Source organism: Strongylocentrotus purpuratus, unplaced genomic scaffold, assembly GCF_000002235.5.
Source record: "Strongylocentrotus purpuratus isolate Spur 01 unplaced genomic scaffold, Spur_5.0 spur5_scaffold_6, whole genome shotgun sequence".
Taxonomy (NCBI): Eukaryota; Metazoa; Echinodermata; class Echinoidea; order Camarodonta; family Strongylocentrotidae; genus Strongylocentrotus; species Strongylocentrotus purpuratus.
In genome coordinates, this window is record NW_022145612.1 from 25367423 (window position 1) to 25391446 (window position 24024).

At 37.2% G+C, this 24024-nt stretch overlaps 1 protein-coding gene across 1 annotated transcript; it reads left to right on the top strand.

The window, feature by feature from the left end:
- Nucleotides 1–391: 391 nt before the first annotated feature.
- Nucleotides 392–23810, top strand: LOC115919465 (protein LMBR1L-like). Its single transcript, XM_030973351.1, has 11 exons — nt 392–933; nt 3852–3945; nt 4850–5023; nt 6230–6333; nt 10603–10729; nt 13682–13750; nt 14605–14742; nt 17507–17742; nt 18710–18783; nt 22237–22394; nt 23130–23810. The coding sequence occupies exons 1-11, from the start codon at nt 868–870 to the stop codon at nt 23399–23401; spliced, it is 1512 nt and encodes a 503-aa protein (XP_030829211.1). The 5' UTR covers nt 392–867; the 3' UTR covers nt 23402–23810.
- Nucleotides 23811–24024: the final 214 nt, after the last annotated feature.

Below are 24024 nucleotides of genomic sequence, written 5' to 3' on the forward strand. Positions count from 1 at the left end.
TTAATGTACATAAACGTCAGAGACCTAGGGTTAGGATTAGGTTTAGTGTTACTTATAAAGCTTAAGTCTCGAGATTTAGCTTCATTGGTGAAGTTTTTGGTACCCTACGAACACTTTGTCAATCCCTTTTTTTGTGTGTGTGTCCTAGGGGGGGGGGCGGCCCCCTGGATCCGGCACTGCTACCTATCCCCCATGTCTCTCCCACCCATACCTGATCTATCCCTTTGTGTCTCCTATTTATGTCGTCGTTGAAAAATGTAAACAAAAATGCCGCGGCGTAGCGCTAGCGCAGATGGCGCTTCGAATGTAAACAACAAAGTTCATTGTGTCAAAGGTGACCGTTATTCGTTGTCCGTGCGCAAATTATGCATGCGCTAGCTACGCGTAGTACGTAGGCGTGATCATCTCCAGCATGCAAACCTGTGTCTCGAGTCGAGTGTTGTATAAGGCTGAGCTGAGCTGAGCTGATGTTTAATCCTGATTCTTGTCGCTTGAAGTTCAACCATTAATTTTAGCTGATTTGTGTACCATACTCCTTAGTTTGCGAAAATAGAGGAAGGAATTTTTATTAACTTTTTATGTGAATTTGCATGGAATGGAAGTCTTGATGAAGAACATCAACCGGCTGTATCTAGACCTATTATTCATCATGTGAGGTGATGCATCTGCAGCAGTTTCATTCTGAAGAATCTAGATCTAGCCCTAGGTCTAGATCTACAGGATTTTATGTGCATTAACCTACATAGTTTTACATCGGGACAAAACAATTTGACTGAAATAGTGAAGTGTGTTTGAATGAGGAAATCAGTCCACCACAGTGTACAGCCATGTTGCTGTTAGTAGAGAGGGACTAAAACAAGTGCTAAAATGGAAGTGGAACAACAATGGGATGCAAGGGAACAAGTCTTTCATGATGCAGTTAGAGAATATTTGGTAAGGAAAGTAGAGAGTCTAGAAATTTGAAAATAAATTCTTATTATCATCAGTGTCACTAGTATCAGTATCACTAATCAAAATCATTGTCATTGAACTGAATGTTGTTGAAGTGTGTGAAAATGAAGTGAACTTTTACTTAGTCTAACTTGGTTAATGTTGAATTGAAGCAGTCGCATGGATTTGCCGCTAGAATGGCTAGATCAGTATCTTCTTACATTATTTGTAGGTCTATTTGTAATTCTATATTATGGGAGTTGTGTGTCCGCCGTCCGGACACTTAATAAAAATATTTATGAAATATGGCTTGTAATTTCTTCAAATTATTGTTCATTATCTCATTTCTGGACACACACACACAACAGGTGATTATATGATGGGGTGTTGGGTGTCCGAACAGTAAGACTGCAATTTTGCCTTGGTATATCTGATTTTATAACAGAAAATATTCATCAAAAAGTCCTAACCATCATTAATATTTGTCCTTTTATATATTATATTGTCAAACTTAAGTCGTGGAAGATTTATGAAATATACATGAAGCTTGTAAACTCCTTCAAATTGATGTTTTAAATCAACTGTCAGGATACACTGCATATAAAGTCTTTTCAATGCTTGCAGAAACCATGGACCATACATGATGTACATGACCATATTGTATATGGCCTTACACATGTTATATATATGGCTGGACAGCTTGTTTTTACTTCTTTAAATGTGCTGACGATAGCAATATCATGAAAAAAATATTCATACTAGAACTCATTTTGGCTAGAGTTCCAATCATGTATGATGATGTACATGTACCCCCACTAGAATTAAAGAAAAAAAATATAGATATGACTTTGGGCTGCGTCTCACGAAAACCGTCATAGATTATAACTAATAAGTACAAGTTGAGCGACATCCCATTGAAATGCGTGTATTACTTTAACACTCATTTCAATGGGACTTTGCTCAACTTGTACTTATGACGGTTTTGTGAGACGCAGCCAAGAGTGATATACCTCCGAGTGATATAGATTCTACCTAATAATAATACTGGGTTTAATAAGGGTTAGGGTTTTAGAATGTAGGCTAGAGCTATAACATAGATCAATTTCAGCAGGGGTAATGTATATGGAACTCTTTCCTAATTTTCACTAGATCATAGATGGATATTTGTATTGTAATAAATTACAAAGGCAACAACATAAATATTTGTGAAGTATCAGAACACTTGTTGTAGTGTACTACTACAAAAAACTTGAGTGATTGAGTGCAATATTTTACATTTATGATATTTATAGAATTGTGGCCAAGTATAGTAGTACATGTATACCATTGGTCATGTAGTCAGGATAACCGCAAAAATAAAACATACTATTGATAATAAGTGATATTAGAATACGATTTGACAGCATCCCTCAAGCAACATTTCATAAAGAATTATTAGATTGGATGTCAAGATTGCTGCTTTCTGGTATGTAGACAGAAAAATATGTCTGGTTTGAGGAGTGTTAAACATCTTTTGACTTAGTTTGGAGGTTCTTGGTGAAGCCAGACGTAGTCTCAGCAGAACATGTCCCTGCTACATTTGATGAAATACATACATGTACAGACTGGATCTAAGAATGCCTGTACAGCACAGCAGAGATACCGATACTGGTATTGTTTGTGGACAATCATAGGTTTCTCTAAAGGTGTGAAACACTGCATAGGATCTGAAGGCCACATCGCACAAAAGCACAGACAGGAAGTGATTGCCATGGCGACTGTGACATCATAGAGAACATTTGCATGCAAATAGCACATGTTTACACAGAGTCATTAGAAAATCTGAAATAATCTCATTGCTGTGCTGTAGGTGTATGTGTTCTTAGATCCAGTCTTATTTTCATGACATATGTGTAGCAGATCATATCATTTAATTATTTAGAGATTGAATTATCAAGACATTTGGGTAATAGTTTCTGAAGATCCTTTTGAAATTATTTGGAGTTTGCATAGAAGAAGATAATACAGATATTGCATCATTAATTGTATGGAACAGATGTTGAGAGTTGAGAGTGAGAAAACTCCATTCACAAAGAGTTTGTTACGTAAGCCAGAAACTTTGCGGTGAAAGCAAGTTCAAGGTCAGAAACTCAGAATATTGTATGAGCTTTTTTATTGTATGGTTTTGTGTCGTCAGAATGGTAACTTCATATAAATGAAGGCATTCTGAAGGAGAATGACTGTTGTCCCAATTAAAGATAATGTAATGTATTAGTGTAATGCACATGAGTTTAAAGAGGCATGTTCCCCGTATTCCAGAGGGCGTTCAAAATACGTACCCGCTGGCGGACGGTGCTAGCTGCCTATTGACACCAACAGAATACGGCTCTTACGCAGATGGCATGTTCCGAATGCCCGGACAATACCGATTATCGCATACATGTGCCGAAGTAATGCCAATCGCAGTTCGGCTCTAAGATTCGGCTGCTGTTTCCGCCCACTTTCGTGACGTCGCGATCGTCAGCGATCAGCTGGCTTGGCGAAGGCAGGCCAGGCCGCGCGTACTTTGATTGACAGCTGTATGCAAATTAGAAGTCGATCTTCGAAACCAAGATGGCGATGACTAGAGCAGCGATAACTACACTGGCGGGAACGTGCCACTTTAACATACAGAAACTGCATGTTATTCATGTTATATTTAGGTACTAAGATAAGTCCTCATTGGTATCCGAATTTTCACTACCGGTACTATTATTTTCTTAATCCTATTCTAAAGTGTATTGTTGAGACTTGAAATATGGAATTAACTCTATTGTCAACATGATCACTCAGAGCAATTCATCCATTCTCCAACTGTGCACGTAAATTATATGTAGTTCTTGTATTTTACAATGTGTCAAGTCTTTTTATTTACATCATTGTGTTATGTTATTTTTCCACAGATTGACTTTCTGTTTTTTACCATATTGTACCTGTCATCGTATGCAGTGATATGTCGATACAAGCGACGAACTGATAGAGAGGATTTGTACTCTGGTAGGTGCTACTTCCTTTTTTATTCAATTTTTCGAGGATAACAATAATCATCAAGGCCAAAGTCATGTTTTCTTTCATGATATATAAAATAAATCACGAGTTATAGGATGCATACATGTAGTTCAAAACTGATGTGATTCCTGTGGATTTTGAATTTCAAACCTTAAAGAGTTCTATAAAGTGAATGTAATCAATATTCAGTTTGGTTTGTCTCTAAGCCTGAGTTACATAATAAATGATGATAATGCACAACATTTCTGTAGTGCTTAAGTTTGTTTTTAAGTACAACAGTGGTGATTCTAAGTGGTCAAATAACTTTTCACACACAAAACGAAAGGGAAGCCTTTTCCGTGTAATATCTTTATTGTCAGCGAGATGTGGAAGATGTCACAATAAGTATCAGTACAGTGTATAACACTCAATAGGTTTTTTGTTTGAATTTTCACTGGAACCAAGTTGGTTTTAATAGCAAGCAAATAATTACTGTAGGTGAAGGTGATAGTTTGCCATCGCCTGAAACCAAAAGGTGATTATTTGCCTTTTATTCCACATCAGAAACATTTCACTTCTTGTGTCATTTTAGAGCAACAAATCATCAATTAACAGCTAGCAAACAGTGTACGATACGTACAGTGCATGCAGTACTTACGTACGTAATTTTATGCAATTAAAGTGTGTTGCACTGTGTAGATAGTACTACTACAGATCTACATGTATACAGTGCAACACACTTTCACTGAAGATAGTACACACTTACAGTACACAGTGTAACAAACTTTTCTTCTCCCATCAATGATGGGCGAACTATCTTTCATCACGTGATTTACTTTTGACCAATCATAGCGCAATATTCTTTGTATTAGGAATACAATGAATGATGTTTTATGATACTTGTTATTCACAGCTGATGCAGAGGATGCTATGGTTTACAGCATTGCTCTATGGCTCTGTACCTTTACAATGGCTGTATCAGTTGGGACTGTTCTACTACTCCCTCTCTCTATCATCAGTAATGAAGTTCTCCTATGGAACCCTAAGAGCTTCTACATCCAGTGGCTGAATGGCTCTCTTATTCATGGTAAATACACTAAACATACACTGGCTATTCAATAACTTTATTATTCCAATGTGCCTTAAATCATTTTCATTGATACCTGTAGGCAATACAGCCTATTGGTTGCCATAACAACCTTTTAGGCATTAGTAATTATTTCATCTGAACTTTCAAAACTTGATATCCTTTAATGGTCCATCTACTTGTTGTCTTCTATACACCTGACCATCACTTGTATTATTTATTTATTTGTTTGCAAGAAGTAGTTCAGAATCTCATAGTTTACTAGGTAGTACCGATGTGTGAGAAGGAACTTTGCGTAGAATTCATGTACAGTTCAAGCAGTAAGTAGACTAAGTACCCATAACACATTACAGTATTCAGAAGCTGGTGCAGTTCCATCTAAAGTGATTTACAAATGCACCACCACACCTGAAGAATTTTTTTTTTTGTAAGTGGAAATAAAAAAAGAAAGAAGGTGTACCAATTGACAATATTTGTGATGCCTTTTGTACCCTGTTCTGACTTCTGCATGGCAGACAGCTTGATTGAGTACCCGTATTAGCCCCAGCAAACAGTTACACACATGCTTGCACAATTTTATTCTCTATTCAAGAATTGTCTGTATGATGAAAAGGAGCCTGATTTGGAAGAAGAAAAAAACATTAACTCGAACTATGGTGTAAACTAGTGTAGGAACTCACAAGTTTTGCTTTCTGTAGTTTAAACTTTAAATAAAGATTTTACTTCATAATTCTCGTTCGATAATGCCCGCGCATGCGCAGATCATTTTTTTAAGCAATCGTGGCTACTGTTGGAAATAGTCCTGAAGAAAATAGAAGCTGACGAGAACTGTCTTGAGTTGACCTTTTATGATAAAGGAAAGGAGAGGTGGGCATATATACTCTTCCCTCTAATTATTCATAAAATAATGATCAAACTTCGAACGTAAGTTCTTGTTTAATCTTACTATTATATGTGTGATTTTAAGAAATTTGAAGTAAAGTTCATTATTGGTTTTGTTGTGAATTCCTCAATCTGCGAAGCCCATAGTTTAAATAAAGCATTGGGAAGTTTTCTAGTGAGCCAGTATAATCATTATTTTTACATATTTAAGCTTAAGACAAGTTCAGATGGTCAATATACATGTGAATATTGACTAATTCTGCCAGTGTGTTATAATTTGATTAACTGATGTTTTGTTAAACACCTTATTTTCTTTGAACACAGGTCTATGGAACTTGATCTTCCTGTTTTCCAATTTGTGTCTTTTTGTGCTTCTGCCATTTGCATACTTTTTCACGGAATCTGAGGGATTTCCAGGCTCTAAAAAGGTAATCCATTTTGCTTGTTCAGAAATTATTCGCCATCAAACATGTTTGCATGTAAATTAAAAGTATTAAACCTGAACAAAATTTGAGCAGTTGAAATATGTACTATCGCTCTATGAAGAGGCTAAGTCTTTTTAATTAGATATTCCTTCACTAGGGAGCATTACATCAATTTACATGACCATTTTTCAACAACAAAAAGGTATACATAGGAAGAGAAAAGAAGTCATGAAATTTTGCAGTTGTCAATAGAAATTTTAGGGGGGAGGGATGGAGGGGATGACACCCCACCGCTTCTTCCAACAAAGTGTATTTAAGCTTACACTGTTTGACCATTTCATTCATTTATGTTGCTCATCATGGGTGATGCCGGTTGATTGTTGTTTTACCTGACTGCTTAGTAAGCATGTATATGCTTGTAAGTATTAAAGCAGCCAGGTGACAGGCGGTTTTAAGTCCTCTCCGAAGGACTTGGTAATGAAGATTATTCCCCGTACCCGGGACCCCTGGTTACGAGACCACTGCTCTATCACTGAGCCATTGCGCCTCCTCAATTGTGATGCTATCAAACCCTTTAAACGCATGTAAGGAATCTCATCCTATCAGTAAGATATATATGCCAAGTCAACAAACACAGGCTGGTCAAGTGTTGTGGTTAAAGCATTGTTGTGGGGTGTTTGAAAGTACAAGTAGAAAGGTTGAAAGGTCATTAGCAGTGTCCTACATCTTGAACTGCTGAGAGACTCGTCACCATCAAGACTCGATCTACATGTAGCTTCTGTTCTCTATGAATCCTTTATCGTCCATGTTTCTAGAAGAAAGAATTACAGCTCTTAAAGAGAGATATGTGATGGTTATTTTACCTGACTGCTTAGAAAGCAAAAATGCTTGTAAGTAAGCAATCAGACGGCCGATGGCTGTAGGTCCTCTCCGAGGGACCTGGTAGTGAGGAGTAATGTCTTACCAAAGGACATGACAAGAACATGTCACTGATAATAATAATAATATTTAGCTTTTATATACAATGTCTCTAAGCGCTTTACAAATATACAAAACACTGGTACATGTTAATGATGTCAAATAGAGAGGGAAAAAATGAAAGAATGGAAACAAGAAAGAGAGATGGAAATGAGAAGACCATCCTGGCCATGCTGCCCAGTCTGTTTTAACATACATGTATGTGAGAGAGGCGCCTCGCCAAACCAAAGGAATGTGTTTCCAAATTAATCTAAGTGGCCTGCGTGACACTGGTCAATCATTGCTCCAACACAATAAATAGTATAACCACATCTTAGAGTAATAAAGAGTGTAGTAGAGATTGCGCTGCATGAAATGATTGGAATGATTGCTCTCTGTTGCTTCCAGCTGAGGAGCAGAAGGGGTATTCTCAATATATCATGATCATTATCAACAACATCAACAGCAGCAGAGCTCAGTATCATAGTGCAGGAAACTTAGAGTCAATTGATATTGATTTACAAATGTATGTAGCATACATTTGTAACTTTCTTTGCAGTCCAGTTTAAAAGGGATAACTGAGAATATCTCTTCTTACTACATGCACTGACATCATATACATGTTCATGTTTAATCAGTATATGTTATTGATTTTGTTGTATTTTCTGTCTGAGACTTTGGCCAGGAAAGGGTTTTGTGGGTTTAACAATGTGAAAGTCAAACTGGCCAAAAGAAAAAGATAACCTGAATTCAGAAATTTGAAAGGTCTACCCCCCAAAAAAGTGTAACTAAAAACAAGCGTGAAAATCTGTTTCATTTACATTACACACAACCCTGCTGTACATTAAATATACAGCAGGGTTGTGTGAGAGCTACATGTACATTACAATGTACACCCCTATTAAGGTTGTTTTGTATGGATAGGTATCTTTGCCCATTACCAAAAGGATGCACACAATAACAATCAATTAAGGAATAGATCCTGATGACCTGATCGATGTAGTTGATGCCTTTAATGTTTGATCTTTTTGGATGCCAATGAGGAGATGAGACAGAACTTGCCAAATAGGGCTACTGTACATTGTAAACAATGATTGTCCACAAGGGAAACTCATCAAGTCTAGTGGACATACATGTACTGTAGGTTTCATCCAGGCTAAACATTTGGCCCTTGATGCATCATGTTAAAAACATTTCTACCATTCGACAAATAACTGGGAATTGTCATTTGGTTAAATGCTTAAGATGTGACGTTACCATGACAGCGAGACAAGGCCTGTCATGGGAGTTGGTGAACAATGGCTTGTGGAATAACAATTCTGTTATTGTGGATTAGTGTTTGCTTTTGCACCTTTAGGGGGGGAAACGAGATCAAAGTATTTGCGCTGTAGAGGGGAATCAAATTCAAAACTTCAAGATATGAGGGTAAGAAGGGGTAAACAAATCTCTGACTGTTAATGCTGAAAATATGTTTGTATTTTTTTATGTTCTTGTGTTGTTGGGTGTTGTTGTTGTTGTTGTTGTTTTGTTTTTTTTTTTTTTTTGGGGGGGGGGGGGGGGGGAACAGTTCCTAATGCCACCCCTGAGAAGGGGGGGGGGGGGGGTGGAGAGTAGAAAGAGGTTTGGAAGCATAGTATGTATAATAGCACATGTATTTACAGCAGGGACATGGTTACAGGGTGAATATATATAAGAGGAATTATAAGCAAATAGTTGATGACACATCCACGTGTCTATCTTCACCTTCCATTGCAAGTAATCCTGTGATGATTCCACTCATAACAGCCATCCATGTTTTCTTCCCTTTACTTTAGCGTGTGTGCTTGATAGTTTAGTTTCATAACATCGATGTTGAGATGGTATTCAGTAAGATTAATCATTTAGCAAGTTAAGTTACATCAGAGACCTGGCTAGCTACATTTGCAATCTTATTTTATGATCTTCTGTGGAAAATACCTGTAGCTTATACGTGCTACAGTCAAACCTGCTTTAGTGACCGCCTGTCTACAAAGGCCACATTGGTTGTTTCCCTTGAAAATGGCTTCTCATTGAATCATGTACTAAAGGAACCTGTCTACAAAGGCCACTTTTTGTGTTTCCCTTGGGTGGTCGCTATAGACAGGTTTGACTGTACTATGAGGGGTCCATTTAAGATCTTCCTCTAGATCTCTTTTTGTTGATTACTGAAGACACACTTTGGTAAAGTGCCAATATTATTTGACATTGAGAGCAAACTACAACAAATCAAACACCCATGTCTAAGTGACCTACTGCTTTCAGTAATCTTTGTTATGAAATAAAAGACATTTATTCTGTTTACATGATGTAATCGGGGGATGGATTTGAGTTTGGCACACAATGAAATCCATTGTCCTACAGGGAATAATGGACGCTTCAATAACGTGCTCTTGACACAGGATTTGAACAGAACTATTGGCAAAGTACCAGGTCAAATGCATGAATTGGAAATTAAAGGAAATTACATGCACAGGTAGACTTTAGGTATGGTTGCGAGTCTCTAGGTCACTCCTTTAGGTGGGTGATTAATGAAACAAAAACAGCAAACATTCGTTGCGAATTGTGCCTGCATTGTGTAGAATATTTTTCGCATTTTGTTCATTAGTGTTTGGTTGTTTGTTGATATTGTTCTTCTTCATAAACTGTCTGTTTTGGGTATTATATGTATGACAGAGAAGTGTTCTTGCAAGTGAAGCAGGTTAACTGGATTTTCAAAGTGATTTTAATCATGAAGTACCAGATGACCTCATGAATAGATTCAATCTGTCTGATCAACCAATGTATTTTTCTCACTACTGTTATTGCAATTACCTGTCGGCCCATATGTAGGGATTGATGTTAGAGGGTGATGCTGTTGAACCTTATTTTTTTCTACTGCATTTTATCTACCTGATATTATTATTACTTATACAGCGCTTTTCCCATAGGGCCCAAATCGCTTACAGTACATAAAAATAAAAATTACATAAATACATAATAAGAAAACTACAAACTGCAAAAAGATGTGTTTTTAAGGCCTTTCTGAAGGTAATAATTAACTGATGGAGACTGCCTAATTCTAAGTGGTAGATCATTCCAGTATTTTGAAGCAGATACAGTAAACGACTAAATGTCCTTTCACCGGCTAATGTGCGGGTAACTGAATATATGTGAGACAGAGAGGATCGCTGGCTGACCTCAATGCATAGGCTAGTGGCACTGAACTACTCACCTTGTGCAGAGCTGAAGAGAAAATATACCCCTGACTAATTCTGATTGGATTTTACTCTTTTTTCTTTTTCTTTCTTTCTTTACCAGGGCATCAGAGGACGTGTGTATGAGACATTCATGGTGTTACTAATGCTGAGTATTTTAGTCTTTGGTCTCGTATGGGTGTTTAGTGCATTACTGGATGATACAGACTCCAGCAGGGAAACGTTACAGAGTAAGTATAAAACCCTTTTCATATTAGGGGTAGAAGAGGGGTAAATCCAGATCAAGTGTGAACTTATTTACAAACCCAAATGCTAATTTAAAACGCTAATTGGAAATATTAATTTAAAATCCTATCAGCATTTCTCAATCTGCATTTGATGCGGACCTTTTGATCCAATTTCAAGACTAGGATTGAGTCCGTATTTAGTCCGGACCGGAAGTGGGTGCTGACCATTCTGTGTAGTATAAACGCGGTCGGCATTGAGCAGTGCGGATAGCGATATCTCTTCATGGGATTGCAGATATGTTTTATGACAGGGTGACAGGAAATAATCAGCAGACAGCATGGGATTACCAGGTATGCAATTGTGCGCAACCTTGGAATGCGCATTGATGTGATGCACTCTAGCATGAGTTTAGTTCCGGGTCAAGTGGGTAGCTATCACTCCGATCTAAGTCCATACTGGATTCTCTCAATGATTGAATATCGAAAGGGTATAAGAAAGGCTGGTAGATATTGTTTATCTAACAATTTTTGCCCATGGAGCCTTCTGTATTTTCATATTTGCCTAGTTGCACGAATGGGTCAGTGTCAGTCAATAAGTCAGTGGCCTTGATTAAACATATTGCTGGCATCCAACAAGCCCTGCTTTCTAGAGATGCAAAGAGATAAGATCACAAGATCTATTTCTTTCATTTCTCAATTTTATTTTTATTTTTGTAAAAGTTTTGTACCGGTATATCGTATTTTGTAGATCATCTGTATCTAAATATATGATACAAGAAACCCAGAATTTATCATCTTTTGTTTGTTTTTGTTGTAAAATCTGTTTTTTACTTATCATGTGTCTGTTAGGAAATGTTGATGTAATGAAAATATTTTGCATTATTGTATTTCTTGGTCAAGTACAATGTTGACAAGGCAATTCAATACATGTTAATCACTCAATAGTTGTCCAATTTCTTGCTTTACTATCAGATTTGAGTACCCTTTGCTTTATAGCAAGACTTTAATGCAGTATGTTAAACTATCTGCATTAGCATAAATTAATGGGGAAATGAAGATTGGATGAAATCAATCAGACACTGTTTAATTTTTAAGTAACTCAGGGTTCATGAGAAGGCTAAAACAGCATTTTTTAATCATGTTCTCTGCTGCCATCTTTTCCTGTTGGCATACCATCAATTATTTATCAATTATATCAGGAATGTAATTTCCTCCCTCATGTAATGAATGCCGATATTGATCAGACGTGATAGATCTGACAAACATGCAGTCGACCAACTCATCCTTTACACAATGTGTATCATGACACAGCCACACCACCCTACCTTACCCTCTTTCATTCACTATCAATTTGTTTTGGTTTTATTAAAGGTATACAAAGTTTTGGTATGGGGTCATGAATTGGTTCAAATTAACATATTGGAAGCATATATGCGATCCTATTATATTCAGTAATCGTTGTCGCGATTGAAATCGAGTCTAAAGTTATGAAATTGTAAATAATAAAGTCTTTATTTTGTATAGCTCTCCGTCAAGGTCAAGATATTAATCAAGCTATAAAACAATGTTACTTGACTAAATTCGACCGATTAGTTATTCTCGTTTGGAAATTATCACAACTACATATCCTGAGATTTTCATGGTCGCAGCTACCACTGTATGGCCATAGGTGCTATTTGAAATTTATAAAAATTTACCGGGAGCACCAGTAAATTTTTATATTTAATTTTCTCGAAAGCAGAAGTGTTTTCGGGGCTAAAGTTTCTAGTGCTTATAATGCATCCACAGGGGCATCCAAATATATCAAAATTGTAAAGAATCACTATCCACCCAATTTTCAAAATTTCCCAAAACTTTGTATTACCTTTAACCCTGTTTGACATGTGACTCTGAGACTGATACATAGGATCACATGGGAAGAGTTGTTATTGTAGTCGAATCAAGGGAGAACTTTGGGTAGAAGATCACTTTCATGACCTATTTTATATCGACCTACATTATTTTGTTGCCTGTCCTGTTATTCATTTTATTTCCATTACATTGGGAAATTGACAGAAGCTGGCAAAGTGAACATTATATCATTCATTGTAAAAGGCTTCTCATTTGTCTCAAAGCAAAAAGGTGATCATTATGACAGTCAGGAAATGATATTTCCTTTTATGATTGTTAGCTCGACTTTAATAATGAAAGTGCAACCAGAGTTACCTAGTACCTTGATAATATAGAAGAGAAGAGTTGGAACTGAACTACATTTGTTTTTTTCATTTGTCAAGTTGAGATGTCATTGTTTTTTTCTGAATAGCTTCATTTTAAGGTGAAGATTTGTTCTATGGAGTTTGTTCTTTCAAAGTTTTGTCATCAAGATGGTATCGTCACAAATTTTAAACTGAAATTAAAGACTGATTTATATTTTATTGGTTATTTCTAGGTTACTTGCAATCAATTACTTTGATGTCTTAATACTATGAACATGACGGACAAAGAAAGCGGACAAAATATACAGTTCCTCATTCTACCCTCACAATTGCTGTGGTAGACAAAGGAACATCCCTTCACTGCTATTATTAGTATTATGTAAAAATGTGTAGAACAGGTGAATATGCATGTGACACCTGTTCTACAGATTTTCCATAATAGCAGTGAAGGGATGTTCCTTTGTCTACCATAGCAATTGTTGAGGGTAGAATGAGGAACTGTATATTTTGTCCGCTTTCTTTGTCCGCTTTCTTTGTCCGTCATGTTCATAGTGTAACTTGTGTTTGGATATGAAGTGTTTTAAGTTACAAATGCAGGAGTTTGGTAGTACTTGAATGAAAGACAGCTACATGTATAAACTAGCATTAAGTTCCATAAAGATTAGTTGATAGATATCAAATTATCTTTCATTTCTAATAATATGTAGTCATATTCATTTATGTCAAGTTATGTCATTTTTTCTCTTCCTTTAATCCACAGGAGTGTCCACATCATATATTCCATATCTGTATTCATGCATGGCGCTGTTGGGAGTTCTCATGTTACTCAGTAAGTATGCCATGACACAAGGTTTGTGATTGTAATTAAAGCCGGGTAATCCAATTCTTTCATTGACAGATGGTAGAGCAGAAAGAAATCACATCACCTCAAATAGGGTGCTCTGTTAGATCATATCCTCAAGAAAGATGATTTAAAACCAGTCTGTACTAGTTTGGCCAGGGGATTAGACCTCCCTCCAAGGTCACTGACAGGTGGTTATCTCATCAAATCGGCTCTCAATTGACATAACAAAAAGGGGATCATGGGGGACCAACAGGCACCGATTAGCCATAGTTTGCTATATAGAGGGCGCAAGTAGCTATAAGTAGAACAGTGGGGCTTTAAGCAGATGAATTGATGATAATAGGGCAGTCAGGAATATGGATCAATTCTCATTTTGGAGTATTGTACACTAGCTTGTCTAACTAACAAAGAATTTAGGAAAATCTTAATGTTACATAACAAAACTTCTCAATGGCCGAGTTACCATTTACAACTACTAGGAAAAGGTGCCATTAGTATATCAAATACATTTTAGATTAGATTGAATTGGATTTTGATAGAGCTGTATGTTGCTGTTTAATAATTGGTAATTATACAAACTATTTGAATTAAATATGTATGTACAATCATTTTCTCAGTATGTACTTGTCTTTGATTCTGATCGTTCTTTTATTGAAGGATAAGACCTGTAGGCTCCAGCTGTACATTTATAGTGATGTTTAATAGTACAATGCTATTTAATATACAGATGTGTGCTAAATTATCAGTTCAAGTGTTATGTAGAAAAGAGTGTTTCCTCTCAATAAGAAAAGAATATAACTTCAGACTAACTTGTATTCCTGTGTGTATGTCTATTTTAGTTTCAACACCTTTAGGCTTTGCCCGATTATTCTCTGTTATTGGAAAACTGGTTGTGAAGCCACAATTCATGGAAAACATTGATGAGGAGTTTCACACAGCGAAGTTTGAGGAAGAAGATATTCTAAGAAAAATACAAGGTAAGATGAATTACGATCGGATCTATCACTGCTTCTCCTGCTTTATACATGTTTTCAAAGCATTAATATTCTTGGGTTTTAACTTAAGCACAGAATTTAACTCATAATAAGCACATTACACATACCGGTATGTCATAATAATAATTTGTGAAAATGCCACGGTTTAAGGCATCTGTTGTATAATAACGTTTTATTACCCAGGGTAGCCACTTCAGTTATGAAACTGCTCTTCCAGCATGCCCTGCATAACATAATATGTTATTACTACCCTTCTCCAATCCAATATTCTGAGCGCCTAGCTAGAAGGCAGAAGGTCCCATTGTTATAAGTCTTTGTTATGACTCAGCCGGGGTTCGAACTCATGACTTTCATGAGGCGGGCGCTCTAACCACTGAGCCACCATGCCCGTTTGTATAAATGTGAACAAAATTTGTGGTCTGAGGCAAATTAGTAGACCAGGCTGAAGGGCAGTTTCAGTAAAAGCAGCAACAGAATGCAACAAGTAAGGAGTTGTATAAGCAAAACAAATGAATTAAAGTTGGGGAGGTGGCAGAGAGAGGGGGATAGCGATGGGGAGACACACACACACACACACACACATTAACTAAAGAGAGTGATGAGAGAGGGAGAGAGAAAGAAGAAGAAGAAACATTGGAAAGAGAGACACGAAAAGAGAGAAAGTCCAACATGAGCAAAGACCAAGTTATTAAGGAACTGAAACACGTATAAATATTTCAATCGACATATCTGTGGGAAAAAAATATTGAAATGTGTAGATACTAGATAGAGTTATGTACCTTTTGCTCTATGGATACAATCTGTTTGTAATCTTAGCTTTCTGTGTTTGTTTTTTCTCGATCAATAAAATAATAAATGAGGTCAAGACTGGAGTCAGAAACCACGCTCTTAAACACTGACATTGTGGATTTATGATTTGAGAACAATTGATGGCAATGCAAACAGAGCTGAGTACAAAGAGCAAGCCTTGATTCTTCTCAGAGTCACCTTCAGTGTATGACAGAGCTTCAACATTTTCATCCAATATTGATTTTGTTTTTGTTTTTGTTGTATGTACTTGGAGGTTTAGCTCATTGTCATAACTTAGTTTCTTGTTCAACACTTTGTTTGCTGTCTTTGCCTTTCTGCATGGCTGCTCATTTACCACACATGCAATTTCGTACAAAACAACAGGCACCGATGGAAGGAAGGCAACACACTGGCTTTGCAAAATTACCCATTTCCAAATTTTTCCATTTTGGATTACCTTCATGACAACCCTTTTAATTTAACACCAGTTTAGATTAATCTTACACTTCAAAGTTCTATGATCTTGAAGCCTTTGGTATATCTATATCATGATAAATACAATGTGGCACAGAGAAATTATTTGTATGAAGAGTTAAATATGGTAATGTAATCTCTATGGACATTCATGGCAGATTTATAAGATGGATTATCACAGAATCCTCTTTATAATGATAATGTGTAATTTGGAGAAAAAAATTGTTGTGTCACTGTAGCTCTTCTTTATATAGAGTTATTCTTGTATTGTTTTTTTTACATCCACCTGTTAATGTTAATTATTTATATGTAGTGAGCCATAACTTTGCTCCAAAACCAAAACTAATCTATTCTGTTCATTTGTCATTTCACAGTCCACAAATCAATCATGATTTATTATTAGTTTATAATCAGTGGATTCTCCCTAGTGAGTATTATGGTTTCGCTTTTTGTAAAAGGGAAGTACACAATAGTTAATGGCGGCATTGCAGAACTTGAAATAATTTCATTCATCATAGACGTTAAAAGATGGGAGTTGTTGCTACCTCGTTTGGCGTTCAACAATAAGGGATACAGCAATGTCAATCTGGCGCTGCTCAGTGGCTGCCGGGCTCACGATGAATTGGGCAAAAAGAATTTCCGTTTCGGTTTAATAAAATTTGGAGTGGACTATTAGGCTATGATTATTATTATTATTTGCTTCTGATGTTCATGCTACAAAACCAAAGGTATTCATGCTTGCTCCTTTTTTTAAATCCAATACCTACGTGTTTGAAAACAGGGTAATAAGTCAATATGATCAGAGTGCAGGATTGCTAAATTCTATTTGTCAAATTAATAAAAAAAAGAGAAAACATCTGATGAATGGATTTTAAGTGCTTCAAAAATATATATACATGCACATGACACTCCTATTACAGGTACATTTTTGATGACCGATTCACGTGAGAGGCTCTGTCCAATCAAGCTTTGGTTTCCTGTTTCCTTATTGTGACCCTCAAATTGAGCAAACTTTTATTTCTGTCAGTATCAAACTCTTGGGTTACATCACATGGTATGACTTCATGACTTCGGACTAATGTAGGGTTAGCAGATATTGTACTTCTGATACCAAATATTTGCAGATCTGAAAGTTTAGGCCTGCCCTGCTTTGCCTAGATTTTCTGATTTCCTGTAAGCTTTGATTATTAATGTCAAGATTATGCTGAAGCATTAGATATATTGACTCAGTTCCAGAATAGCACAGAAAGTAAAATTTGCATTTCTCATTACCCTTATTTACTCGCTATAAAGTCAAGAACATGAAGGAAAATTTTAATGGCAAAGTGATCATGACTCATGACATCAAGAAAAATGAGTGTCACATTTGTTGATTCTTTTATCTGTGATATGACTATAATTATAGGTACTTATGAATAACTTCATTCTTTGATTGCGATAGCGTTTGTGCTGATAAATATTTTGTACTTCCTAATTCTCACAGTGGACCAAGAATTAGCTAATGGTCATCTATCACAGCTGCGAGAGCGTCTCTCGGATGTGACTCGCGAGCGTAAGATCCTGGAGCGGAGGCGGAGAGCTTCCTTCTTCCAGCGTATCGTTGGTTATCCACTGGTCTGGATTCTGCTCTTCCTCCTCACTGTTCTCTCTCTGTGCATGGTGGGATGGAATGTGGTGAGATTACTCTTTGGGATTGGAGCCTTGCCAGTCAACATCACGGTGAGTACCTCTACCTTCATGACTGACTGACAGACATGTCATAGCATGGTCACTAAGACTTTCAAGAAATCAATTGCAAGGTGATTCAAATGAACCTTTAAGCTGCATTTTTAGAAATGATGTCCAGGGGGGGGGGGGGGGGTGTTTCACAAAGACTAAGATCAACTTTAAGTTGGACTTGAACTATGGCAGGCCATCCGTGCCACTGGTTGCTCTCACCATTCCTGGCATTGATCTCTCAAGGGACGTTCAAATCGTGGTCATAAATCTACAGAATTTACATTTTTTGATTGTTCATTATTGAAGGAAAAAGTATTATCTAAAGATCATAATTGAGAGTTTAACGGTGAGAGCAACCAGTGGTATGAATGGCCTGCCATAGTTCAAGTCCAACTTAAAGTCGATTTAATCTTTGTGGAACAATCCCCTGGTTATGTCATTATTGCGCAGATCAATATTTGATGTGCTTGGTAATTGAATTGCCTGAGATTTAACTTCCTGAAAGTCTTTGTGATTATGTATTGTCTTGTTACTAATGTTCTTCTAAAGTACATATCACATTATGATATAATGCCCCTATGCACTTCCGAGTCCAAAGAACTATGGAACAAACCATTTCCCTGGCTTTAGCTCCGGCAACTGTTATCAGGGCACTGTGCATTTCAAGAAAAATTATAATAGGTATCCATTTTAATACCACACTTGGGTAAAAGCATGACAAATATAGATTAATGTCTTGCTAAATACAATGTTAGTGTTGTCGGAGGGAATGTAACCCTGCACAAGAAGTCACCAAAAGTCTAGTGTCTTATCCACTCAACCCCAACACTTACATGAATATATTGAAATGGTAATTTACCTTGAAGCACAATTCAATGATTGTTGCTTGTTACTGGTAGAAAATTTGTCACTGTACATTTCCTGACTTGAGAGAACTAGTCGTATCATTTTGTTCTTCTATTCGCAGGAGGCTGGCCTAGGGAAGGTGTCACTCTCGAGGTTAGGTGCTTTTGGTGCATTGCTTGAAGTCTGTCTAATTTTGTATCCTTTTACACATTGCTTATCATAGGACTGCTGTTTGTATTGAGTATTAAAATGCTTGCAAAATCACCCTTATGCAATCTGATTACCGGTATGCCAAATGAAAGGGGGGGGGGATCTTTGGGTTAGTGGAGAATAATTTGAAATATCCTTGATATACTTAAGTCTAGTTCTAATTGTATAGTAGCAATAGTATGGCATCCCACACTTTTTATGCCTCCGTTACGAAGTAGTCGGAGGCATTATGTTTTCGGGTTGTCCGTCCGTCCGTACATACGTCCGTACGTCCCGTTCTCGTGATTGCGTTATCTCAAGAACCGACTGATGGATTCCTACCAAACTTTGGTCATGTATGTAACTTGCAGAGCCAATGAACTGATTAGATTTTGGGGTCACGAGGTCAAAGGTCACAGGGCTCATTATGTATGCAAAAATAGCTTGTGATCGCGTTATCTCAAGAACCGACTGATGGATTCCTACCAAACTTTGGTCATGTATGTAACTTGCAGAGCCAATGAATTGATTAGATTTTGGGGTCACGAGGTCAAAGGTCACAGGGCTCATTATGTATGCAAAAATAGCTTGTGATCGCGTTATCTCAAGAACCGACTGATGGATTCCTACCAAACTTTGGTCATGTATGTAACTTGCAGAGCCAATGAATTGATTAGATTTTGGGGTCAAAGGTCACAGGGCTCATTATGTATTCAAAAATAGCTTGTGATCACATTACAGGGTGCTACAAGAATTTTTTTCACCACTTGCCCTGTCGGGCAAGTGGGTTTTCAATTTACTTGCCCAAACAATATTTCCACTTGCCCAAAACTTTAAAGCGAAAAAGGACTCGAGGTTAAAGCATTTATTATCTCGTAATGATAAGTTAGTGTTTTAGATAGCAAATTAATGCACATACATGTACAGTGTAACTGTACTGAATAATAACCTAATATGTCAAAGAAAATGGTCAACAAAGGATGGTTGAAGGTTTAAAAAACGCATTTTATTGATTCTCCATAAATAATCAGATTCACATGAATCTCGGCAAGGTAGAATGGTTCAAGCAGGTTTAAGTTTTTAATATTCAGTCATGTAAAAAAGCATAATGACCCTGTATTGAAAACGAGACAAAAACATTCATCTGATTTATATGAGCAGCGAGTTTTAAATAATATGTTCACAATCATTAACAGTCATTATGAATAAATATCAAACATTTGACTTTTTGTACTTACTAGAAAATCCCTGTTGTTTATTCCATTCCGATTCGCACGTGTTCATTTCCCTAGAATAATGACGTCATATTTGGCGTGATTCAACCAATCGGCAATCAGAGAATAGCAAAGGCCTGTCGGTGCGGCCTGCAGAGCTAGAGAGAGAGAGCGCGAATAAGCTCGCAGCTGGTACGATCGCGCTAGCTGTCTCTAGCTAGCTCACGGCCGGCCGTGCGTGGAGGCGGAGCGGCATTCATGGCTTGAAGTGTCACTGTTGCATGCGCGCTGAGCTAGCTGAGCTGGCTAGCTGTCTGTGAAGTTTTTTCGAAATCGGAACGATCGCTTTTTTGCTTCTGGATTTTGACGACGGGTAAGAAGTTGACGGGTGAATGGTAGAGTTCTTGGACACTAGGAAATTACTGTAAAAGTATCACTTGCCCGAATCGGGCAAGTGATAATTTGATTTACTTGCCCGACGGCTCAATTTGGTTGCCCCGGGACGTCGGGCAAGCGGGTTTGTCGCGCCCTGACATTATCATTAGAACAGATAGACAGATTACCATGAAACTCAGGGCATGTATGTATCTTGCTGAGGCAATGAACTGATTAGTTTTTGGGGTCATGAAGTCAAGGTCAAAAGTCATGGGGCTCATTATGTATGCAAAAATAGCTTGTGATTGCATTATCATTAGAACTGATGAATGGATTACCATCAAACTCAAGACATGTATGTATTTTGCATTTGGGGTCATGAGGTCAAAGATCAAAGGGTCATACATGTATATGCGAAATAGCTTGTATTCTCGATATTCTGAGAACCCGTTAATGGATTACATCCCAACTTGAATTTGAAAAATTTCTTCCGTTTTGGTTTGTAAAATTACTCTATGACGGAGGCATTTCTTTTGACTGCGCGCAGTCGAAGTTCCATTTAGTTTTTTAAATCATGAAGATATTTCAGTTGTCAGCAGTCTATAAATGGTTGTTTACATACATTTGTCGAACAACACACACAACGGACCAGAGTTTATCATTGATTGAAAAATGTGAGTCTCTACAAATCTAATTCACAATTTGTATCACTAGTAAATTCATGAATTCATCCATAAATTCATGTGATGTTTACCCAGTAATTTTTTGAAGGACAAGGGGACAGAATATGCTCCATCCCCCCCCCCCCTCCTTCCTCTGCTGGTTGGTTGGTTTGTTTGTTAGAACTGACTGCTAAAAAAGCATGGGTATGCTTGTAAGTAAGTGACCAAAGGATCAACGGCTTTTAAGTCCTCTCTGAGGGACTTGGTAATGAGGATTAATGCCTTACCAAAGGGCGCTAGCACATCGACTTGGTTTTGAACCCGGTACCTCCCAGTTACATGACCACTGCTCTACCACAGTGCCTCCTTTTTCTAGGGTTGAAACTAAGATTTTGATAGTGATTTGTACGTATACCTGCAAATCTTGTTGCAGTTGGGCCATGTAATCCATCTTTAGCCATAGGTCTGTCGGATCCTAGTTACCCGTGTACTTTCATTTCTTTAACTTTAGGTAACTGGTGAGAGGGGACATTCCTTTGAATTAGTCTGACGTATATACTGCATTGACCATGCTGGGATGTTAATAGAACACAGTACATGTTGTGACCATGTGTGAGAGGTTCTCATAATGTTGTTAATAGAGCTGCTTCTTTCCAGTTCCACCTGCCCTCCCTACATACTAAATGTAAGATTATTTTTGAGTAAAGGAAGAAAGATCTAAAAATCTGTGCAACTGCCCTTTCCATGATATATAATAATAACAATAATAATATTCAGTTCTTGTATAGCGCACATCACATTTAAACCTCTCTATGACTGTGGAGTAAGATGTTTAAGATAGCTTAGCGTAATGTATTGGCACAAAAAGACACGTCCAGAATGCACAAAATGTATAATTGATGAAAATAATCATTTTATCACACAAAAAATATAACTTAGAAGCACATTGTTACAATATAGAGTTGGTACATGCATGCACATACCATCCTGGTGAGGCTAAATGTTAGCTAAACTTTCACTCAGATTTGTCAATAAAAAACTTTTGATTTAATAACAAACATCATTAAGTATTGTGCATTTTGCATTCAGGATGCGTCTTTCGTTCCACTACATTTTGTTATTTAAAGCTACCTAATAAACAGAAAATTAAGCCTTTTGCAAAATTGTTGATACATCTCTTGTAGTTTGAATCCTTGACTTGATTCTAGTTACCTAATGCTTGCCTCTATGGTTGGTCTGTATGCAATGCCCGTCTTCAGAAGACTGGTTCCTAAGAGGAGAGATACACCCATGACTAAACTCATTGCTAACTGCCTTGTAGTACTCATCTTGAGCTCAGCACTGCCAGTCTTATCCAAAATGCTCGGTAAGTATCCCCTGAAAAGTGTTCCAAATTGACAGCATAGTCAAATATTTTGTACCACCTGAAGAGGGAAACAATGAACAAATGCTTAAACCCTGTGGCTCCAATTCACAAAGGAGGTTAACACTTAACCCATGGTTTAAACTTTCATTTACATAACCCATGGTTTAAAATTAGAGCGTAGTAAGCGCAACACAGTCAGAGGTCCAACATTAGACGAGCGCAAGGCAAGCCTATGGGTAATTTGCTCTAATTTTAAACCATGGGTTATGTAAAGGAAGGTTTAAACCATGGATTAAATGTAAACCTCCTTTGTAATTTTGGGCCTCTGTGTTTGGAACTATGTCGGTTACACGATCAACACCGAATATGGAAAATCTCAAATTTTGGATATATATATTAGAGGAAAAAAATAAAGCGTATGCATACTTGTAGTCTCATATTGAATGTTTTCCTAAGAATACAAGATTGATGAAGATTTGAGACCCATTATGTAGAAGGAATTCTAAAGAGGTACTGCCTATCAACAATAGAAAACTCTGATATAAATGAGATGACAAACCTTCTGTGTGTGACTTGTGAACTACAAAAACATGATATACTTCCAAAATTTGATGTCTGCTGGACTCAAACAGTTCATTGATTGGATCCATCCAAATGACATCTGAATGTAATGTTGAGAGTTGGAAGAAGTCACATAACTCCTTTTTCTTTTTCACATAACTTATATTCCTGCAGGAATCACAAATTTTGACCTACTTGGTGAGTATGGCAGATTAAACTCACTCCACAATTTTTACATGGTGTTGGCCTACAACGCAACGTTTGGCGTAGCGACTTCGTCTTGCCTCGTCAACAAGTTCACAGCATCGGTACGGAATTACATCGTTAACAACGTGCGAGTCTATGTCTACAAGATGCGCAGGACAACAAAACTGAGGCCGGCATGGAACGCGGTTAATGTCGTTGCAACGGCGAATGGGACTGCGACAGGGAGCAAGAATGACTGAATAAAAAAAAAACTTCAGATATCCATCCTGTGTACATCCGTTCTACAGTACATACTTCTTGCAAGTATGTCAAGACCAGCTTGCAGAGGTCAGAGGTCAGAGGTTATAGGTCAAGACTGTGTAGACCGCTTAACGGGTGTTGCGCCAGCCACCGTAGAGACTGTGCTTCATGAAGGATCACCATTCACCCTGCATGTAGCAGCAAGTGATGTTCATTCAAAGGCTGAAAACAGAAAAAGACTGTCACAACCATAGCTGCATCTGTCTGTGTTTTGGTTTGATTGTGTTATTATCTTCAATGTGTGTGATTTTGATGAAGTTTGTGATCATTATTTTTGCCAAAGGTATGTCTTTATCGATTTGATTTGATTAGGATAGGTGCTGTGGACATAATACAGCTATACAGATTTGAACTTCCTGTTGACATGTTTAGTTCAATTCAATAAGTTAACATTGATAACCTATGTCAGAAAATTACTTTAAAATATAAGATTTAATGATGAATGGTATGCATTTTACAGTTTTACAATTTTACCATTTCACTATTGTTTAATTTGTCACATTAATATTTGTGTTCCTATTATTGTTAAACAAGGAATTGACAATGTCACGGCTTCTTAATT